We start from the raw sequence: 24,117 nt of genomic DNA, 5'->3' as shown, positions 1-24,117 counted from the left end.
CAACCTTTAAGGTTTTGTGGATTTTTTTCTCTGTGAAACAGGGATAGCCAATGTGGTTTGCTCCAGATGCTGTGGACTACAATTCCCACCAGCACCAGGCAGCATGGCCAATGGGTCAGGGTTCATGGGAATTGTAGTCCACAACATCTGGAGGGCAATATGTTGAGTACTCCTCCTGTGAAATATATTTCAAAACCATCCAGTGTTCATCATCTATCATATTATGTATTTCAACTTTTGCTTATTTTTTTCCTGCCTTTTAAAAACTTTGCATTCTTTTGGACCAATTTATTTCTAAGACGGTAAAGTTGAGGTGATGTTACCACTTCAGTTTCATTTGTGAGCCGCTTGTTTTGACAAGTGAGTAGGCATTATTGGCAATATAATTATTATTAGTTGAGGCCCTTCTGTTACATCTTAACAAGATATGCGGAGAAGGGTTACATTTAACTTTGCTATCCCACCAATGAGATCAATAGTAAGTAAGGGATTAGGTTATAACCAATCATGGAAACTTTGAAATAAGACACTGACTATTTCCTAGTTAATGCCCATTATTCAGAAAACTTTTTTCCAAAAGAAGCAGACCTCCCCACACCACATGGTCACTCAGAGGAGTTTCACAAGCATTTTGCACTGTTGAAAGGAGAGCCACTGTTCAAACAAAAATTGCCACGGGATATGTGACACACCAGGAGTGAGATGCAGCCCAGCAAGAGAGATCCCTAGCTCAAACCCCATTCTAGGAAGGGTTTTATCTATCATCGTTGGGAGAATGGTAGACAAACAAGATAATATCTCTGGCAACTGATAGTGCCAACTTCTCAATATTCTTCCAGGCTTAACAGAGGTGGCAGCAGAAAAAAATGGTATGGTGCTGCAGTCATGAGAATACCATCTTTCGTGAAGGTTCTGCAAGTGGCTGTAACTAAACACACACACACACACTCAATAACAAGCTAGTCAAGCCAATTGGTAAGTGATACACTAAACACAAGAAACAAAAACTCTGGAGTGAGACCTATGAGCTGCAAGCATTTCCCCTCTTCCTTGTCCTGCTACCCCCTCTATATATTCCTAAGAAGGAAAGCAAGGTATAAATAAATAAGTCAATAATGTATCTGATTCTGGTCTTCTTTTCTTCTCTTTTCTGTTACTATTTAGGAGAATACAGTTCCAGATATTCTTAACAGGAATAACAGCATAATTATACAGGTCTGAGATGCTTAATCCATGCAATAATTATACCACACCCATACAGCACAAAGAGTGCAATCCTCCAGCCAGGAAGTGTGCACATTCAACTTTGAAGGCCAGAGCTGCTCTGATAATCATAAAGCAAAATGCACTTGGGAAGGGGGGTAGAGAGAAGTTTTATCTGCCTAGCCACAAAAACCTCTTGGTTTTGCCTAGGTCCGCACCTTACAAAAGGTGAGGAGATTGGTGCCAATCAAGTAGAGTGTGCTGTACAGGACACCATAAGAAACAAGCCGCAGGTTCAATTTCTGGTGTCTCCAGGATTGTTTTTTAATTCTTCCATTTATATCCCACCTTTCTTTCATCAAGAAATTCAAGGCAGCATATGTGCGATCAGACTCAGACCTGCTTAGCTTCGGCAAGGTGGTTGCTTCATGTGCCTTCAGACCACACCCAGGTGAGTCAGGAAAGCCTCTGCCTGAAAACCGAGAGAGCCACAGCCCGACAGACTAGACAATACTGAGCTAGTTGGAGCAATTGTCCAACTCAGTACAAGGCAACTTCCTATGTTCCTAATTGATCTAGCAGCATCCAGTGCAACCTAGAGGCAAACTAAGCAGCATTTTTTCCAAGGAGCTGGAGAGATAGATGTGTGGTCTGTGCTAGGTACTGTGATAACAATGCCCCTACAACTATCTGTATTTCAATAAAATATCTTAGCAGCAAAGCTGGTGTATGTGTTTGCCATCAAGTGGAAGGTCTAGGTACATCCAAATTGACAGAGCAGTCACTGGAAAAGCTGTGCATAGTGACCACCAGTGGGAGGCGAGCTCAAGATCTGGATTCTTGGCACAGTGCAGTTTTCCTGGTACTTCCCAATGAGCTTTTCTGATACATCCAGATATGTGCCAAAACCAAATCCTTTGCATGGTGGCAAGCACACATGACCAGCTTGACATATCCTGGGAGCCACCAGAGTCAAGGCTTTCCATGCACTTTTTTAAACCTACAGACCATATGCACTCAAGGGTTGTGTGAATAGGCTGCCAATCGACTGCCATATTTGGAGTTAAGGAGGTTGCTTTTAAAGAAGAAAACAAATCAGAAAAAGCCACAAGTAAAAAGTGTCATATGCAAGCTAGAATAAATTGAGGAGTTTGCAAGGTAAGTTATTAAAAGTGTGATCCTATGCATGCCTATTCAGACAGAAGTCCCACTGTGTTCAATGGGATTTACTCACAGGTCAATGTCTGCAGCACAAGACACTTCAAACCTGGCATAATGTTCAAATATGCATATACAGTGTTCCTGTGTTTTATGTACATTTCCTAAAGGTAAGCAAGCTTCAGCATTTATTTAAAAAATAGCTTGCCTATTATTACATGTGGAAAACTTCCCAACAAGATTCAGAGTATTATTATTCTAACTTTGTCACGTTAATGACATAATTAAATGTCTGGAGTCATTCTGTAATGACAGGTTCTCTCTATAGGTTGTAGCTGCAGTACATGATTGAAATAGACACCCAAAGTGAAAGCAGTCAAGAACCACCACCCACTTCTCAGATAAAATAACCATTTTGTTGCCTGTTACAGTGGTTTGAATTTGTGAGTGTTTAGTGTCCTTCCACCACCTTCTGTGTTTCCTTGCAGCTTGTATACAAAAGTATTTGCAGCAAAGTGCAGATCCCCACTTTACTCTGCACTCTGGATGCAGGACATTTGTCTGGCATTTACTAAAATGAACACATAAGTATGTGAAGAGACAACTTGCACTTCTAAAGTTCAAGGTATTAGTACCTGCGCGCAAAACCCTAAATGGCTAGAGACCCAAGTACCTAAAATATCACCTCCCCTAATTTCAACCGTCTCAGGTCTTACAACGGGCAGGGGAGACCCGATTGCCAGTGCCTGTCCTGGCACCCATCCAAAAGCAGACAACAGAGGTTTTTACTTGCAAGGAAAAAAGGAAACTTTTACTGCAACAGTCTAATGGTACAAAACTCAAGTGGCTAGGAAAGAGCAGAATCTAGTCCAGGTGCCCTTACAAGGCAAAGGAGTAGCAGTCCAAGAGCAAAGGCAAGGTTCAAGAGTCCAAAATTAGTAGAGACAACTCCCATATGGGAGCTGTGATGTTGTTCCAACAAGTTTCCTGGCCTCCCTGCCAAGCTTTTAAGCAGAGGCAGAGAAGGCTCAGTTACTTGTCCCTGCAAGCATTTCTGGTATAGAGGTGGGCACTGCTCAGAGCTGGTGCACCTCCTACTCTGATTCTTCCATTCTGTCTGCTGTGCCCCTAAACACTCCCCATCCTCCACAGATTGGGAAGGGGCAGCTCTGGGCCTCCCAACTAATCAGGTCTGGATGTATCTGGGGGCAAAAAGAGGGCTTCATCAAGTGCTCTCTACTGCATAGTCTTGTCCTCCCATCCTCAGGTACCTCCCTCTCCTGATCTGAATCTGGGGGCTCAAGGGGAACTGTGATAGTGCCACTCCTGGGTCCTGTCCAACTGGCACAGACCCATGACAGAGCCTTCTTGGTAGCGATTCCCCACTTATGGAATGCCCCACTGGTGAAATGTGTATGTCTCCCTCATTTTTTTTTACATTTAGGCATAATTTAAAAACATTCCTATTCACCCATGTATTTGATTGCTGAGATACTTTGCTTCTGGCAACCTTGAAATTAGTTAGCTGTGAGAAATTTAATTTTTTTAAATTGTATATTTTTTGCTGTTTGCTGTTTCTTTGTGAGGAAGGGCACGATGGATCGATAGGCAGACAGGCAGAACTCTTGGAGACATGTAATGGTCATGTGCTGATGAGCAGATTAAAGTTTGATTTGGCTCTGACATTCAGTTACAATAGGTTTTCTGAAATTTTATGAATTTTTGCTCTATTCATCTAGGGGGCAGAGTTATATGTATTGATATATACTGATAATTTCTTTCACTATCACATTTTTTTCCTTCCCTGGCTATTTCTCTCTCTCTCTTTTCTTTTGCTCTCCTTTGCATTTAAAAGCATGATTGTTCAGATCTTCTTTTACTTTTACTGCTTGTAACATATGTGTAATTTAGTATATGTTTTCAACTGTATTTGTTTTGCATTTTTTTTATAAATAAACAAAAGAAATTATGCTTCTATTCAAAATTTACTAGGTCTTCTATGTTGCCCTCCTCAATTCCACTGGATAAACCTATATGCGTCATCTCTGTCCTTTGTTTTGTGACTGAGGTCACTGGATCTGTATCAGTCAGAGACTCATAACCTCACTATTTACAATTTTAATGAGTCAAATGGGGCTGTGTCCCATACTTTTGAGAAATCTCCTAGAATTTTTGAAAAAGGCCCATAACTCCTGTTCGTCTCCCATATGCTGCTAGGAGGAAATACCTCCCCCTGAGAAACACTGAGCTATGAAAGAGTATTTTACATAATGGTACGCTAAATCATGACCCCACTGATAAAACATGATGTCTAGTTTGGCAATCTTTTTTAAAATCCGGAACAGTACATAAAATAGGTTGAATATCACTGATTTTTTAAAAAATGAGGTTTTTTTTAAAGCTGGTTATATTTTATGATATTGAAAAGAGAGATGGGGAGAAGAAAGAAAAGTAAAAGAAGAGAAACAAGGAGGGGGGGGGGAAAGAAAATCTGTTGCAAATAATATTCCTGGAGAAGATCTCAAAAGAATATGCAAGCATGCATTGTAGCTTCCTTTATCTAGTTAATTATTATCACAGTTCCGTTATTAGATAATTGTTATGTGCCTTCAAGTCGATTATGACTTATGGTGACCCTCTGAATCAGCGACCTCCAAGAACATCTGTCATGAACCACCCAGTTCAGATCTTGTAAGTTTCAGGTCTGTGGCTTCCTTTATGGAATCAATCCATCTCTTGTTTGGCCTTCCTCTTTTTCTACTCCTGTTTTTCCCAGCATTATTGTCTTTTCTAGAGAATCATGTCTTCTCATTATTGATTGATTGATTGATTGCACTTGTATACCGCCCCATAGCCGAAGCTCTCTGGCGGTGCCTAATCCCAGAAGCAAACAAACAAAACACATATGATGTGGGAAACCTATGGCCTCCAGAGACTATTGGACTCCCAAAACTCATCAGTCCCAGCCAGCATGACCAACGGTCAGGGATGATGCTATAATTCACCAGTAACTGGAGGGTCACAAGTTCTTCATCCTAATATAACTGGACTGGCTTCATGTTTACTTAATACTCCGAGTCTGCTGTTCAATGAACCTTCTGTCCTACTTGCACCATACTATGACTAAACTTAAAATATTATTGTGGAGTACTATTAGTCAGTTTTCTAAACATCCTTCCAGTGAATATTCTTGCAATGGGTCTGAGTTTTAGGAAGCTGAGAACTAAACAAACACAATTACACACATACAGTAGACTGTGGGCAGGAGGAGATCAAAGTACAATGAGTTATTTGAGAAGACAAATTATGACATAGCTCAGAATCAGAAATGGGTGCAGCACAACATTAATTTAAAATCCTTTGCAATCTGCAGCTGTTGGCACTCCTTATCTTTTCCTTGCCTTTTTTAAAAGAAGAAAGTTGACTAAGAAATTAAACAACAAGCCAAGGTGATGTGATTTATATTGCCAGTTAACTTATTTTGCCAGAGTGGTAAAAGCAGGAAACACTTGCTGGATAAGCAAAAACTAACACTGAACAAGTTTAGCTTAGACTTTTTAGTTCAAAAGTATAGTTCTGAAACTCTACGTTTTCAATATATTCTTCTTCAAATACTTGAAACGTTAGTTATTACCACAAAAAGAGATTTATATTAATAAGAGCTGTATCCAATGAAGATTCTGCCTAAGTGCAAGGATGGGGAACTTTTTTCAGTCCAAGAGCTGCATTTCCTCATGGACAATGTTCCACTGGTGGGCATGACCACAGACAAAAAGTGGGCAGAGCAATGGATGTGATTCATATCTTTGTCCAGTAAGTTGTATTTCAACCATAAGAAAGACAGATGTTTCTAGACATATCTCCATCCAGGCAAGCAAGAGGTATTAGCATAGTTCAGGACATATTCCAGCCAGGCAAAATCACTCAAGGAGAACACGAAGCAGTGCCAGCAAGGGGTGTGGCATAAGGAGCAGTGTGGTCCCAAAGGTCAGATAGAGAGACTGGGGGGCACACTCACCCCTCCCCAAGCCTGAGGTTCCTCACCCCTGCCTTAACTGAAAGCACTTCCTCTCATACAAGTTGGGACACCAAATTTTCACTGACCCCTCATACCGACTGCAGTTCACCACATCACATCCCATCCCATCCTGGATGGTTGCCCAACCTTGGGGAACACCTTTTTGGGGGGTAAGTGAGGTGGGGGTTAAGTGAATTGGGGAGACTGGTGAAAATTAGGGTGATGGAAGACAAAGCCACCAGTGGATACAACCCTATGATTAAAGCACCTGTTGGGAGCAACTGTTTCAACAGGCCTAATGACAAAACACTTAAAATATTTGTATCTCTTTTTAAAAAAATCCTAGCAGTGGTCTGTTATAAGGCCCATTTAAAACAATTACCCCACTTTTATTTATTTATTTTTATTCTATTGCATTGATATACCAGCTTTCCTCCCAAGAGCTCAAGGTGGCATGTATGGTTCTCCACCTCCCCATTTTAACCTAGCAACAACTCTGTGAGGTAGGCTAGGCTGCAAGACAGAGACTGGCCTAAGGTCACTCAGTTAATTTCATGGCCGAGTGGGAACTGCAGGATGTCAGAGCAGAGTAAGGGAAGAGTCTTTGTTCCAAATGAGTATTAGGAAACACATGCAAAAAGAAATGTAACTTTGGATCTTCCGGACAGTAGCTTCCTAGCAATGACTACAGAAAGCTGAAATGTTGAAGTACTCTGCATTGTGATTTTAATTTTTGTTGTAATTTAGGGACTTTGGAAGTTCCATATATTGAAAGAGCTGATGATTTGACCACTCCTGAAAAAGCCCACCCTGGACCTATCAGTTTGTGACAACTACCAGCTCGCCACAAATACCCCATTTGAGGAAAAGGTGAAGGAGACAGGTTGTGGTGCAACAGTTGCAAGTACCCTTACATAAAACTAGTTATCTTGACCCATTTCAATCCAGGCCTCATTGTTAGTCAAACTCAATTTTGGCTGCCCTGATAGATAACCTTTTTTGCGAGAAGGATGGGGGAGTACAGCCCTGTTATTCTTACGTGATCTCTCAGTGGCTTTTGATACCATCGACCATGGTATCCTCCTGAACCAGCTCTGTAAGATGGGCATTGGGGGCACTGTTTTACAGTGGTTCTGGTCCTATCTCTGGGGTCAGTTTCAGGAAACATCACTGGATTATTATTGCTCAGCCACTTGGCAGTTTTGCTGCAGGGTGACACACCATACTACCCTGTTCCCAATATTATATTATTTAACATCTGCATCAAGCCACTGGGGGCCGACATTAGGAGATTTGGGGCAAGGTGTCCTCAGTACACCTATGATATCCAACTTTATTTCTCTGTAATATCTGAATCGGAAGAGGCCATGGAAGTCCTGGACTGGTTCCTGTGTTCAGTTATGGGCTGGGTGAGGGCCAATAATTGAGTCTGAATCGTGGCAAAGTGGATGTGCTGTGGGTGGGCAGTTCCATAGTCTGCATAGTTGGGTCAACTGCCTGCTTTGGATGGGTTCATATGTCCCCTGAAGGAGGTTTGCAGTCTAGGGGTGCTCTTGTGCCACTAAAGGCTAAAGTGACCCCAGAGGCTAGAAGTGCCTTTTATGAGCTTTGGCTTGTAAGACACCTATAGCTGCTTCTGGACCAGGATGGCTTGACAACTGTTGGCCATGTGTTGGTAACCTTCAGACTGGATTGCTGCAAGACACCCTAAGTGGGGCTGCCCTTGAGGTTGAACCGAAAGTTGTAGCTAGTGCAAAATGCAGCAGCTCAATTGGTCACCGGGGCAGACTTCTGCCATTATATTATGCCATTGCTGAAATAATTACATTGGCTGCCAATACTGGGCTAAGCTCAAGGTGCTGTTACTGGTGTACAAAGTGTTATACAGCTTGCGACCTAAAAGAACGCCTCATATACCCAATCAATCACAGCGCTCTGCAGAAGAAGGCATCCCGCAGATTCCATCTTATCAGGAGGTCCATTCTGCAGTGTTGGAATTGAACCTTTAGTGTGGTAACACCTATCCTTTGGAACGCCCTCCCATTATATATCAGACAGGCACCATCTCTATTGTTTTTCGGTATTGACTACTTTCCTCTTTTAACAACCTCCTAAGTGGAGATTTTTATCCCAGTCAGTATCTGGATTGGATTTGAAATGTAACTGTTTTTACATATGCTTTTGTTGGATTGTGAAATCGCTTTGAAATGTTTGATAGGGAGTGATTCATAAATGATGATGATGATAATAATAAATCATATAGATTTATCATCACAACTGTATAAAAGAGCCTCCCAAAAAGTGGACCTGAGATTCTGCAGAACTAGAACTTGAACTGGAGCCCATATTGCAGCATCTTTCAAACTGTTCTGTGCGCATATTTATTCTACATCTACCTAGCCCTCAGCCTCCTTATTAGGAACCTATCCAGAAAGAAGATGTTGCCTTTCACCTTAGTGCTCTGCCAAGAAGCAAGTAAGGCTGAAGGAGCTATGAAGATGTAACATTAGCCATCTCTTAACCATGGTGAAGGGACTGGGAAGAGGACACACGTTCACGCATTTCCTGCATCCATCTCCTCTGAACCACCCTGTTTTCATATGCAGCTTTAGGACTCTTCAAGGTTTGGGATTAACAAGAAAGGCAAGGAGGGATTTATGAACAAGAGAAGAGAGGAAGGGGAAAGGAAGCATGTGATCCTGCAGGTGGTTCCTAATCAGGGTGAAGGGGTATTTAGCATTACATCTATGAAAAACTTATTTGAAATCTCCACGCCCTGAGTTCAGTTTTTTTCTTGGTATTTTTAGTTATTATTGTAAACTACCCTGACTATTTGGCATAAAGGTGAGACAGAAATCTAAATTAGAAGCAGAGTACTTTGAAATTCTCCTGGCAGTGCACACTACTGTAAAAGTTAATACAACAGGCTTGAAATAAAGGACATTTAAAGAAAACTGCATAGCTATAATACAGTTTGGGAAAGGGCCATAACTTAATGGTAGAGCATCTGCTTTCCATGGTGAAGGTCCCAGGCTCAATCCCCAAACTCCTGTCTGAAATCCTGTAGATCTGCTGCCAGTCAGCGTAGACTATAGTGAGCTAGACTGACCAATGGTCTGACTCAGCGTACTACAGCTTCCTGTGTTTCTAATATAGCTGCATTTGGCTTGTCTCCCTACACTATGAATGAAGACCAGGAAATGCTTACCATTTGCCTTCTGGGTTTAAAAGCTGTTGGACTGAATATCCAAATTGTTCACTCGAGGGGCCAGAAAATACTCTTGCTCCTTGGAGTCCAACATTGTATGCTTCACAGCAGTTTTCAAAGATGCCTATGGAAAGGAAGAGTAATATATATGACCATAAAAATCAATGAAGAAAACAAGTGAACATATTCCTGTTTTTCATCCCAGCCCTACTTAGTATATTATTTATATGTCACTATGTCTGGGTGTGCATCGCATTTCCACAGCTGCACTGGACAGGCACAGCATAAGAACATAAGAGCCCAGCTGGATCAGACCAAAGGCTTATCTAGTCTGCAAGCAGGACATGAGCACCACAACACATTCCCAAAGATGGCATTGGGGCAGAATTCAGCATTCTCAGCTGAACCTAGCCCTTAAGATGGAGCTGACAGAAAGAGGTTGGGTTCAACAGTAACACAGGGAACACAGGAAGATGCCATATATTGGGTGAGGCTAGCCTAGTACTGTCTGGTTGTGATTCTCCAGGGTCTCAGGTGTAGGCCTTTCAATCTACTGCTACCTGATTCTTTTGGGGGAGGAGATGGATCACAGGTATCATAGTAAGCTGCCTTGTAGAGCCAGGCCTTTGGTCTGTCTAGCTCAGTATTGTTTACACTGACTGGCAGTAGTTCTCCAGGGTTTCAGGCAAGCCCCATCTGGAGGTACCAGGGACGGAACCTGGTACCTTCTGCATGCAAAGCAGATGTTCTATCACTGAGGCATAGTCCCCCAGGTGCTGTGTACTGAAATTTCTACATTCTAGACATGGGTTCTGCTTCTGAACTATAGTCCCTCCCCTACACAAAAGCTATATAGCAGGTTATACAGCATAATTTCCTGTGGACAAGGAACATGGCTTCAGTGTGTGTTGAACATCTCCTTTGCTTCCCCTAACCAGCAAAGGCAGGATAAATTGAGTAAAACAAGCAAACACATTTTCTTGATCACCATAAGAAATACTGGTCACAGAATCCAGTTTTTCTTAGATGTAAATTTTGAGTTACACCATACCCAAATATGAAGATCAGTGTGTGAGGTCCTGCCCTCTGGCACATCAGTCCGAGCTGAGAAGCATCAAGGGAAGGACCTTCTATCTGTTGACCCCACACATTTGGAATTCCCTCTTCAGTGGAAATATTATGGTTTCATCATGGCCGGTTTTAAAAACTCTGGATATGTTTTTGTTATTGACAGTTTTGTTATTGACAGTCTACAGTTGGATAAAGCGCTGTGCAAAATATTTAACATCAAGCAGCAGCTAATAATATATATGTTGTAATTATTGTATTTTTTATGTGTGTGTGTTGTAAACTGCTTTGTGAAGGCAGAGTGTGCTGAAAGCTTGGTTAGAAATCCTTTAAACAATGACTTGATTTATTTAAGTACTGTATGAGATACACACAGCACTATTAAGTTACCCTCAACCAGGGGTACCCAACATGGTGCTCTCCAGGTGTTTTTGACTACAACTCCCATCATCCTCTACCATAGGTCATGCAAGCTGGGGCTGATGGGAATTATAGTACAAAACATCTGGGGGCACCACATTGGCTACCCCTGCTGTAAACTATTCAATAAAAGCTACTACCATTGCATACCTATTGAAGCTGTTTTTCAGTAATTCATCTCATCATATTAAAGAGTTTCTTGTCAGCTATCTCATTACCTGATTCAAACAAATGAAACTAGAGCAATACTAAGTTACTATCATTTTCAGAGAATTGTTTTACACCTTTCAAGAGGTGTTAAAACCACTGTTATCTTGCTAGCACAGTGAGTCAACCAGAGGATCCTTGAGAAACTTCCTAATGCTATCGATATGAGTTTCCTGCACTTTAAATTGAACACTTTAAGTACAAAGCTAAAAGTACAGAAAACAGTGCTTCCAAAACATTAATTTTTAAATTGAGAGTTTCCAAAATTTAAAAGTTGGTAAGAGGGCAAGTAGCTCTCTCTGTCTTAGCTCTTTTTTCTAATTTCAGATGAGTGAGAAATCTACAGCAAGTCTGCACATGCTGAAGACACATTATCCTTTATTATCTCATCATGTGTTTCTCAGTTGAGCTTGAGTACTGAAATACACATTCTTATTCTATGCCTTGAACAGTACTGGTTCAATTTCCTGGTCTGAAAAGGTGTATTTTCTATCTTAAAAGCGTATAATGGAACATTTGGTCTACAGATGAGGACATATAAGCAAGCCAGCTTCAGAGAGCGAGCGAACAGAGCAAGCAAACAGGGAGAGCAAACAGGAGTTTGACAAAGGAGGTCAAGGAGGAGGTCCCTAAAAAAAACACTACTAATTCTCCAGTGGGACTCTCAAGTTTACCCTGCAGTAGGACAGGGCAAAGTACAGACCACTCCAAAATAAGTAGTTAGAAAGAAACAAAAGATAGAAGAGAGTATGAACGGGAAGGATACTCCAGTGGTTGTGACCTGCAAGGTGTGTGCCATGTTTGTTTTCTTGCCTGAGAACAACATGGCGTACATGTGCAACAAGTGCAAGATCATGGCACTGTTGGAAGAAAAAGTGAGAGGCCTGGAACGGCGTGTGGCCACATTGAGAACTATAAGAGAAGACGAAGAGTTCTTAGACAGAACGCTGGAACGACAGCAAAAAAGAGAAGTGGAGGTGGAAGAGCAACAGCATGTGGTAGCAGAAGAGGAGACTGCTTTGGAGAGGAACAACGAAGTGGAGGAAACTCTGTGGGAAAGGGTGACAGTTAGGAGCAGAAAAGCTAGAAGACACACTTCACCAGTGGAACTATGGAACCGCTTTTAACCACTCGAGGATGAGACTGGAGGATAGCCTGTGATGGAAGAATTACAGGAGACCCCGTGCGACAATGAGCGAGAGGCTGAAGCTCAGTCAAGCAGGGCCAATGAAACCTCGCTCCACAAGAAGAAGAAGAGAAGAGTACTAGTAGTGGGAGACTCCCTACTGCATGGGATCAAAACCCAAGTATGCAGAGAAGATCCGTGGACTCGCCAGGTATGCTGTCTACCAGGAGGACGGATTAGAGATGTGATGGAAGGGTTGCCATCACTCATCAAGCCCACCGACAGGTATCCCTTTCTCCTCATCCATGTAGGAACAAATGATACTGCCAAAAGGAGCTATGAAGAAATCACATCAGACTTTGAAACTCTGGGAAGGAAACTCAAGGACTTTGGGGCCCAGATAGTTTTTTCATCCATCCTTCCAGTACTTAGAAGAGGAGTAGAAAGGGAAAGAAAACTACTCCATGTGAATGAACGGCTACGAAGGTGGTGCTGACGTGAGAGATTTGGATTCTGGGACTATGGGCTATGCTTCCTGGAAGACGGATTGCTGGCAAGTGATGGGTTGCATCTCACAAGAACTGGGAAGAATGTGTTTGGCCACAGCATGGAGAAGTTCATCAGGAGGGCTTTAAACTGAATCCTAAGGGGGGGGGGAGACGTAAACTTGGTGGTAACGACTGATGAAGGCTTGTGCACAGTAACGGGAACAGAGAGATCGGCTGTAATAGGGACCAGTGACAGTCCTCAGAAAAATGTAGCAAGGAAGACAAGCCATAAATCACATGGTCTTCAATGCCTGTATACTAATGCGCAGCGCATGGGAAACAAGCAGGATGAACTTGAACTCTTAATACAGGAGGGCAATTATGACTTGATAGGTATAACTGAAACTTGGTGGGATGACTCCCATGACTGGAATACAGCAATTGAAGGATGTAACTTGTTCAAAATGAACAGAAGGAATAAAAGGGAGGTGGAGTCATGCTATATGTTAAACATATACATCTCTGCACAGAAATACCGGAAGATGAGCTTGGTAGTTCCACCGAGAACATCTGGATTAAACTTAATAGGGCAAGTAATGAAAGGAATGTGGTGCTTGGAGTCTATTACCGACCACCCAATCAAGGAGAAGACGGGAATGCAACTTTTGAAAAGCAAATTGCCAATGTTTCGAGGAGGCATGATGTAGTAGTAATGGGGGATTTAAATTATCCAGATATCTGTTGGGAGACAAATTCTGCCAAACATGGCCCCTCCAAGAAATTTCTGACTTGTGTTGGAGATAACTTTCTCCTGCAGAAAATGGAGGAAGCAACCAGAGGATCGGCTACCCTGGACTTGATTCTAACCAACAGAGATGATTTGGTGGATGAAGTGGCAGTTACAGGAACTCTGGGGGAAAGTGACCACACCATACTTGAATTCTTGATTTTAACAGAAGCAAAAGCTGAGAGTAGCCATTCGTGCACCCTGGACTTCAGGAAAGCTGATTTTAATAAACTCAGAACAATTGTAAGCACGGTTCCATGGCAAGCCACCTTAATGAGAAAAGGAGTCCAAGATGGGTGGGAGTTTCTAAAAAACGAAATTCTAAAAGCGCAATGGCAAGCAATTCCAACAAGGATAAAGGGGAGGAAACAACAGAAGAAGCCAATGTGGCTTCACAAAAAGCTTAGAGAGGAGCTGAAAACAAAAAAGGACACATACAGGAAGTGGAAAGAAGGCCAGGCCACAAAGGAAGAGTATAGGCAGGTGTCACGGAATTGCAGGGATGGTGTCAGGAAGGCTAAAGCTGAGAATGAGCTGAGGTTAGCGAGGGATGCTAAAAGCAACAAAAAAGCTTTCTTCAGGTATGTCCATAGTAAAAGACAGAAAAAAGAAACGGTGGCACAGCTACTCAATGAGGATGGCAAAATGATAACAGATGACAAAGAAAAGGCAGAAGTGCTCAATTCCTACTTTGGCTCAGTCTTCTCCCAAAAAAGGATCTGTGACCCTCCCGGGAAACATGAAGTAGAAGGATTGGAGCTTGAGATTGATAGACAAATGGTCAAGGAATACCTAATCACTTTGAACAAGTTCAAATCTCCAGGGCCCAATAAACTGCATCCTTGAGTATGGAAGAAACTGGCTGAAGAACTCTCAGAATCGCTGTCTATTATCTTTGCGAAATCATGGAGGACTGGTGAAGTGCCAGATGACTGGAGGAGAGCTAATGTTGTCCCTATCTTCAAAAAAGGCAAAAGGAGAAACCGAGGAACTACAGACCAACCAGACTAACATCAATCCCTGGAAAAACTCTGGAGCAGATTATAAAGCAGTCAATCTGTAAGCACCTTGAAAACAATGCAGTGATTACTAGGAGCCAACATGGATTTATGAAGAACAAATCTTGCCAAACTAATCTTATCTCATTTTTTGACTGGGCAATCTCCCTTGTAAACTGTGGGAATGCTGTGGACATAATATACCTCAACTTCAGCAAAGCTTCTGACAAAGTGCCCCATGATATTCTGATTAGCAAGCTAGCCAAATATGGGCTGGATGGAACAACTATCAGGTGGATCCACAGTTGGCTCCAGAATCGTACTCAAAGAGTGCTTATCAATGGTTCCTTCTCAAACTGGGCAGAAGTAACAAGTGGGGTACCACAGGGCTCGGTCCTGGGCCCACTGCTCTTCAACATTTTTATTAATGACTCGGATGAGGAGGTACAGAGCATGCTTATGAAATCTGCAGATGATACAAAATTGGGGGGCATAGCTAATACCGTGGAAGACAGAAACAACATTCAAAGGGACCTTGATAGACTGGAGTATTGGGCTGAAAACAACAGAATGAAATTCAACAGGGATAAATGCAAAGTTCTACACTTAGGAAAAAGAAACCAAATGCACAGTTATAAGATGGGGGATACTTGGCTCAGCAATACGACATGTGAGAAGGATCTTGGAATTGTCGTTGATCACAAGCTGAATGAGCCAACAGTGTGATGTGGCTGCAAAAAAGGCAAATGCATTAACAGAAGTATAGTTTCCAAATCACGTGAAGTATTAGTTCCCCTCTATTCAGCACTGGTTAGGCCTCATCTTGAATACTGCATCCAGTTCTGGTTTCCGCACTTCAAGAAGGATGCAGGCAAACTGGAACAGGTTCAGAGGAGGGCAACAAGGATGATCAGGGGACTGGAAACAAACCCTATGAGGAGAGACTGAAAGAACTGGGCATGTTTAGCCTGGAGAAGAGAAGACTGAGGGGAGATATGATAGCACTCTTCAAGTACATGAAAGGTTGTCACATAGAGGAGGGCCGGGATCTCTTCTTGATCGTCCCAGAGTGCAGGACACGGAATAATGGGCTCAAATTGCAGGAAGCCAGATTTCGACTGGACATCAGGAAAAACTTCCAAACTGTTAGAGCCATATGACAATGGAATCAATTATCTAGACAGGTAGTGGGCTCTAGACAATGGAGGCATTCAAGAAGCAGCTGGACAGCCATCTGTCAGGAATGCTTTGATTTGGATTCCTGCATTGCGCAGGGGTTGGACTTGATGACCTTATAGGCCCCTTCCAACTCTACTATTCTATGATTCTATGATTTGAAGTAAGCTAAAGAAGTACGATTCTAGGCCTTAAGGTAGTGATTTGTGTTATGAAAGCATGATTTAAGTGAACCACAAAAGCAATCTAATCGATCCCTGGTATTGCCCATGTATATAACAGATCTAAATGACCATCCTACTTTACAACATAGTTATGGCTCCTACAACAGAGCTTTGTTCTCACCCGTTCTGCTTTTACACACACATTGTTACTATAATACCAAATTCATCCTGAAGTGAGGAAACATAGTATATTCCTGACTGCCATTGCAACTCCCCCAACAAATCCAATTATGATTCCAATGTTCAACTGGAATGGCCACACATCTCCAACTACAGGCATGCAGCCTGTATTCACTAAACAAACAGGCTATGGTCTGAAGACACGAGGCCACCACTTTGCTGAAGCTAACCAGGTCTGGGTCTGGTCAGTGCCTGGATCAGAGACCTCCTGGGAACCACATGTATGCTGCCTTGGGTTCCATGGTGAAAGAAAGGCGGGGTATAAATGTAACAAATAAATAAACAATAATAGATAAATAATAAATATGTATCCAAGAATGAACTTATGATTTGTTTCATCCATATGAATCTACCTTTCCTATCCATGCTATAAACATGTGAGACTCATTCAGTTAGATATGCTTCTGAATAAATAGCCAAAGTACTCCTGATAGCAACCCATAGACTCATATTCAGTGGGTGGCCTTGGTAAAGACCTTGGCTTTAGTTCCTCATGTGTAAAATGAAAATGCCAGCATTCTACCTGACAGGATGCTTTTGCATGTACAGAATCATAAAATTTTAGTTGGAAGAAATCTTGGAGGCGGCCATCTAGTTCAAAGCCAAGCTCAGTACTGAATCTAAAATGCTGGGTGGAAGTACAGCATCCCTGAGAGACAGTCGTCCAGGCATTGCTTAAGTATCCCCAGCAAAGGAGAGTGCGACCTCCAAGGCAGTCAAACTACTCTTCTTGTTAATAAGGCTGTCCTAATGTTTACCTGAAATCTACTTCCTTGCAGTTTGCGACCCAGGGGTGAAATAAGACGCAGACACAATATGATGGGTTAAACAACGGGCCACTTTATTAAACCAAATTCATATTATGATAATGAACCTGCAAAGGGGAACATAAGTGCGGGATTCAACTGGTGAGTCAGGCAAAGCCTGCTTGCAGCTATTCGGGCAACCCAAACCCCTGTCGGGCAAAGGGGTGCAATCTGTCAACCCCTTGCCCTGACCACACTCCAATTGTGCGTAGGGAGGCCAACCTGCATCACCGCCCCCCGGTGCCCTGAAACTCCGGGTGGATGAGACTTGTTGGCCCCAAAGGCGACCCGTATCCTGCCCTCGGGCCGTAAAACCCGGAGCTGCAGGCCTCCGGAACCGCCTATCACCTCCAAAGGTGCCTAAAGGTGTCACCTAGCTGCCCTTCACCTTCAACCTTTCCCGCACTTCCTCGCCACAGAAAGGGGACAAACCTCTGTTTAGTCACCCTTTACCCCACATTCAAACAAGATGTCCTTCAAGCCCCTCTGCAGGTCCTCTAAAAGGATATTATTACCTACATCGGTCATATGGACGCCATCTGACCGATATAGCTCAACCTTACTGCGCCTTATCTCTGGATGGTGAATGACAAAACCACCAGAGTCCAATAGAGCAAGACGGAGCTGCCTATTTACTTTTTTGCGGGTCCTATTTATCCCCCTAGGGTCACCCATACAATTCCAGTGTCTACGGGGTAAAATATCGGACCAAATCAAGTGTACCCCCGGCCAACGCTGCATAATGGCCCGGAAGTCAGCAGTCGCCTGCTCAATAAGGGCTCTGCCCTTCAACATGCCAAGGTCATTCCCTCCCAGGTGAATGACCAAAAACTGTGGTGCATTCCGCACTACTGACGTCTGGAAGAGCACTGGAAGGAGCCTGTCCCAGCGCATACCACGGCGGCCCAACCATTGCACAGTAGCCCACCGGCTAAGCCCAAGCTGTGTGCCCAAACGCGACTTCGCCGCCCTGCGGCCTGCCCAAAAGACCATACTATGGCCGCAGAGGAGGATACGCACTCTTTCGTCTCCCTTCCAGCAGCCTGTCAAAACAAACAATGGAAGCTCATAACAGTGACAGAAACAAGTCACAAACTGGTTTTTGGAACCCCTCAAAAAGGCTGAATATAAGACCTATAGGCTGTGGAACGCCATCTGCCCAGGGACTGTAACTGGCCTTGGGAAAAACCCAAGCAGGCAGCCGTAGATGCTGCACCAATCCAGAAGAATGTGTCCCAAATGTGTTGGGATCGAGTCCCATATGCCCAAGGGCTAACCTAGTAACTGCCCAAAACTGAAATCTGGAAAGGGGGAGGCCATCCTGATGTATAAATAAGTATCCTGGCTGTTGTCCACGGACTGTTAAAAACTTAGCCAATGCTGTTACAGGGCAAATTTCGTGCCTCTGTGAGGGGGAAAGAACCACCATACGTTCCCTCTTGCGCTGATCAGTCTTTGACCAGCGCAGCTGGAGGGTAGCCTGTCCCTCCCTCCAACTAAAGTCAGACAGCAAGAGGGCACGTGAGGATAGGTCAGTCCTGGACCCCGCCAGCACCTCACTGATCCGAAAAGCCCCAAAGAACAGTGTAAGTGCGGTCGCATGAAAAAGCAGGGCCTCAAAAGACGATGAACATAAATGTTCAAATTGGGCCAAGAGCCCTAGCAAAAGTTCTGGGTGAATAGGGGAGCGAGGATCAGGAATGGCGGGGTGTTCCCTTGCCCAGCCTTCCAACATCTTACGAAGTCGGAAGTCATCAGAAAAGTCCCGCAAACCTCGGGACTTGGCCAAAAAGGATAGGCCAGAGAGCTTACCTCGAATAGTCTTAACGGCAAGGCCCTTCCTCCTGCCTTCCACGCAAAACTCAATGAGGTGTTCCACTGGGATGGGCCACTGCTGTACATAACCCCTTTCTACCCTGAAAGCCAATAGCTCCCTACCTGCTCTCTGGTAGCTGGCCATAGTACTGGGCGCAATGGACAGGCTTATCGCTTTCTCCAACTCAAGTTGCCAATCTCCCACAGATCTGGCGGGACCACGTCCGGCTGAGCCTTGGCCCACGGCGCCAGGTGGCGAAATCTCTCAATCTGGTTCCGTGACAGAGCACTGGCAAAGAGCCAATCTTGATACCCAGAAAGGTGAACACTGGGACAGGATCCTCCATATTCCCAGTTTTCAAGGGAACCCCCCAGTTACATATCCATACTATAAGCTGTGACCTCAGGTGCTAACATGCAACCCAAAATCTGCTCTACCGATGAACAGCCCATCATACAGATAGTGCCCCACTGTTTCTGAGTCCACTTGTCTCCTGACTGCCCCCTACCAGAAGGATCTGAAGCACTCCATGCGAGAAATATAGCAGTCCATAGGCAATGCTCTGCCAACTGTGCGCACCATGTTAAATGAAGCATAGAGCACCGTTCCTAGACTATCAGGTATGAACCCGTTACTGCCTGACCCCTTAAATAAGACTGGTTGTGAATCAGGCGTAATTTGCCCACGGCCTTTTAAGGCCCTACCCGACTGGGGTGGCCAGGAAGGGGCCAAGAACTCTGCCCAACTGTACATCTTTACACTCTGTCCCTGGCAATTACCGCCATAACTAAAACAGATTGAAGATTGTAGGCCATGAAGGCCAGCTGGGAGTTGGAGGCCATGACTGCCCCTCCCAGAAGGAGCTGAAGCAGTCCATGTGAGAAATATAGCAGTCCATAGATAATGCTCTGCCGCATAAAAATGCATAAGGCATCTCTATCATAGGCGTGCACCATGTTGAATGAAGTGCAGCGCACTATCCCAGACTACCCAGTATAAACCCATCACTGCCTGACCCCTTAAACAGGACTGGTGGTGAATCAGGTGTAATATGCCCTCTGCATCCTAGGGCCATAACTACGACAGATTTAAGACTGTATGCCCTGAAGGCCAGCCGGTAGTTGGAATCTGGGATCAGGAAACCAAAAGAAAAACACCATAACACAGACAAACCCTTTAAACCGGGTAGCCAGTAAGCGAAGTTCATAGTACCTCAAGTCTAACTGGGGAGGGACACATGTCCCTGAGCAGCTTAAGCTAGGGGCTTCCTCTTACCCCTTTAAAGGCGTCCGGCCTAATATCTCACTGCTGTGCATATCCTTCTGCAAAGAAAGGAAGTAAATCATTTATGAGTAAGTACACTTTACCAACTACTATTCCATGGCAGCTAATCCAGTTCCCCTAAAGCACAGAGACTGAGGATATGCTGCTGTCACCAATATTTGGACCCACTGCAGCTTTCTCCTAGTGGGTTTCCGAACAACCATAATAATAAATGTTCAAATGCAAAATGTGCATGCTACATTGATTTCAAGTAACTGATATCAAAATAGAAATGCCAATATAAAAGTTGCATGCTATATATGACTGCAGGTAAATGATATCAGAAATCCTAACAAAGAAGGTTGTTGTTGTTGTTTTTGGTTGTTGTTGTTGTTGTTACAAAATCATCAGGAAAGGGTAAAGAGTCTGCCTGGAACTTAAAAGGCAGCCTCTATGTCAACAGGAACCTAAAATCCTGTCAAGGCAGCCCCTGCTTTAGTAAAGTCTAAGATCCTGGAATTAGGATAAGAGCCTTATAAGCAGTCTGGCTTTCCTTGTTATTCCTATCCTCCCATCAAGCCACATTATAATCTGCTAGACCTTCAATTCCATGCAGAAGTTTGCATGTCCTTCTTTAATACAACAAATGCCATATGCTTTGTTTTTGATACGAGACTAAATTCAAATAAATGCAACTTCTGTCTCAGAGGTAACAATTAGCGTGGCACTGACACTTGAAAAAGGATCACTGTCAACTAAGTTATATAGATTTAGACATTTTCTAGCAAAACCTTGTCATCTGTGCACACCACTAGTATCTAAACAGGACAAGCACAAAGTCCCAGAAGGCTCACCCGGCCCCACCAAGGCCACAATATAACGTAATGATAACAGAATTAATTACCTCAACCTAATATATTCCTGGGCCTAGCAAGAAGTCGGAAGCTTAGCCAAGAGCTCCGTATCCCCCAACAGCCACCATGTAATAAATTAATAGAATAAAGTACCTGCAACCTAATATAGGCCCGGGTCTAGGAAAAAACTGTAAGCCTAATCAAAGAGCCCTGCACAATTGCCAATAGAGGCTGCCAGGGCCTCACCAACATCCCTCACTGTGTGGCGCCCCCTAACTAGGCTGAACTCACACCCAGCCTTGGCAATCAAAGGGGGAAATAGGGCCTGTGTTGGCAGGCTCGAAAAGCCTATGCAGCTGTCTTACTGGCTTGTTGTAAAAAGTGTAAAGTGTAAAGAATCTTGTTATAACACAGCCTCCTCCCATAATTTGCTCTGAGCCTGCAGTAACTGGCCCAAGGTCACCCAATGCGCCTCACAGCAGTTGGGGAGACTCGAACCCTGGTCTCCTGGGTCACAGTCCAACACCCTAACCACTACACTAAACCACCTTTTCTCCCACAATCTGCCCTGGGCTAAGGGTTTGTGTGTGGTTTTAAATGCCCAAAGGCCTAGGCAGCAAGGGGTTGCCAAATACATATATAGCATGTTTGTTAGCTTGATATGTTTATTGTATTTTACTTTATTTATAAATGTGTTTCTTTTACCATTATCAGCCCAGATGCTTCCTGCCTGCTAGGCCCTTTTAACGAGGCCTGCTGGCTAGGCACATGCCCCTTTTGGCCCAACTCTCTCCTTCTTAGGAGGCATTGGGTTCATATCTATTTATCATTAATTATTTAATATTTAATATGAATGTTCAATATCTAAGTGGTACTCTTATATTACCTTCACCCCCTTCCCCTTTTATTGGGGGGGGGGGGAGAAATCAGCAACCCACAGGGATGCGTCTCTCTCTCTCTCCCTTTAACTGGCTAAATGTATGTGGTTGTAATCCTTGTTTAACATCCACTCCTTCCTCCCTGTATAGGGGGGAGGATGTTTGTGTAATCTTGCTTAACTTGGCCAGACCTCACCACCAGGCCACCTGCAGCCACACAGAAGCATTAACAGTCGTTGCCCTCATGGCTGCAACCTTAAATGGGCTGATCAGGCCCAAGCATCGACCATGCGGCCAGAAAATGGCTGTCCCTCGCTGTTCAGTAGCTCCGTCTGTCCCACGCCGTCATTCTTCCTCTCTTCACATGGAGATTCAACTTCCTCCTTTCGTTGGAATCAAACTCCAGCCGTGAGCAGAGCTTCGGCTGCATTATGCCAAAATTATGAAGAGGGAGAGGGGGCGGACAGCGCGAGCTTAAATAAGCTTGTATGCCCCGCCCCCTCTAGGAGCGCGCCGTGACAGCGTCATGCCAGTCTGGCGCGCTTGCCCTCTTTAAACATGGAGGCTCCGGATTCACCCGGGCCGCAAACACGCCCCGCAACCCGGTAAGTCCCGGGTGCGAAGCGGGTTTCCTCCCATTGGTTCTAATCCTGCCCTCTGGAGCAACATTCTGCTCCATCTTCCCATTTATTATCGAACCATTCTGCTCCATCTTCCCATTTATTTCTCTTATTGAATTTATATCCCACCCTTCCTCCCAAAGGAGCCCAGGGTGGCAAACATTAAAAAAAAAAAAACAAGAAAAAGAAAAACATTCAAAAACAGTTAAAAACATTCTAAAACACAGTTTAAAACATGCTTTTGTTTCATCCAGTGATCTCTGGGTTGCCAGGAACAGTGCCCTTCAGCCATCAAATGCCTGGGTAAACAGGAATGTTTTCAAATTCCTTCTGAATGTCAGTAACAATGGAGACAGATGCACCCCACTTGGATGCACCTCACGTCTCCCCTGAATCTGCTCTCCTCCATGTTAAACATACCCAGTTCTTACAACTGTTCCTCATAAGAGTTTGGTTTTTAGAACCCTAACCATCCCCACTGCCCTCCTTTGGACAAGCTCCAGTTTGTCAATCTCCTCCTTAAAATGTGGTGTCCCAAACTTGCAAAATAAACCTTAATACCTTGTAAAAGATATTAAGAAGTTATTACATAAAGGAGTAATAGCAAGTTAACACAGCAAGATAAGAGTTATCTTCCACAGCAGGCAAACTCGGTTATGTTAGCAGAAGCCACTTTGCACACCAGTATGTTGTTTAGGATCAGAACAAAAACAGCCAAGGCTGCCTAATTAGTAGGCCTGGTGAAAAAGCCACGCCCTTCAGGCTGTTGTTTTCTCTGCTTCAGTAGGCCTCTGAGAATATAATATAGTCATGCTATTTAACTACTGATAGAAGAAGCAAATCCAGCAATGCAGGAACTTTTATTACCCATCATTCTAAAAACCTTACAGGAAGTAATATAGTAATAAAACTAAAGATATCTATAGATGGTCTATTGCAAAATTGCTATGGAGTGAAATAGCATTAAACCACCACCACAACAAAAAAAGACTTCCTGTGTCATTAATTGCTGGGCTGGAATTGTGTGGGAGGGAGAGCCCAAGACATAATATCTGGTCATTTTCCGAATACTCCTCCTTGCAATAGTCACAACCACTTACAAAACTTTTACTGATGTTTCTAATGCAAAGGATTACTGTGCACCTCTTGAAAAATAACCCCTGAGCTCCTGTCATAAATTGCAATGCTCAAACTGCAAGCCCTGAAGGCTAAGTGCCAGTTCCTTACTCACTGCATCACAAGAACAGCTGGTCAGAGAAGAACTGTTTATTTCTTTAAAAGTGGTAACCCTAATTAAGATGCACAATATATACACATGACAGCCACTGTTTATATGTTGATCAATTCAAGCTACGCCCAATGGCCAAGAAAGACCTCAAGAAAATAAAATGAAAATGAAAATAGACAGACCCAATGAAGCAGCTAGCTTTTCCAAGTACAAAATGTCCAGATTAGTTGTGGGAAATGGAGACTGTTTACTGGTAAGTGCTTCCAGGACTAGACAACTGTGTATGCCATTCCTAGGCATGTCAAGGCTGTGCTGTGTGTGACAGTCTGAACTGAAAATGTACACTCTTTATTAAAGCCTTGGGTTGGTAGTATTCTTAAAGCTCAACCCC

General features: G+C 43.6%; 1 protein-coding gene across 3 annotated transcripts in view; it reads right to left on the bottom strand.

The window, feature by feature from the left end:
* Window positions 1–24,117, bottom strand: part of ITGA2 (integrin subunit alpha 2) — a 121,652-nt gene that overhangs the window by 77,841 nt on the left and 19,694 nt on the right. For all 3 annotated transcript variants that reach the window (XM_061617731.1, XM_061617742.1, XM_061617723.1), the window contains exon 2: window positions 9,588–9,711. In XM_061617731.1, the coding sequence (XP_061473715.1) occupies window positions 9,588–9,711 (124 nt within the window). The remainder of the gene's footprint in view (window positions 1–9,587; window positions 9,712–24,117) is intronic.

The sequence above is a fragment of the Rhineura floridana genome, chromosome 1 (genome assembly GCF_030035675.1).
Source record: "Rhineura floridana isolate rRhiFlo1 chromosome 1, rRhiFlo1.hap2, whole genome shotgun sequence".
NCBI classification, from domain to species: Eukaryota; Metazoa; Chordata; class Lepidosauria; order Squamata; family Rhineuridae; genus Rhineura; species Rhineura floridana.
This window is presented reverse-complemented; position numbering and strand designations above follow the sequence as displayed.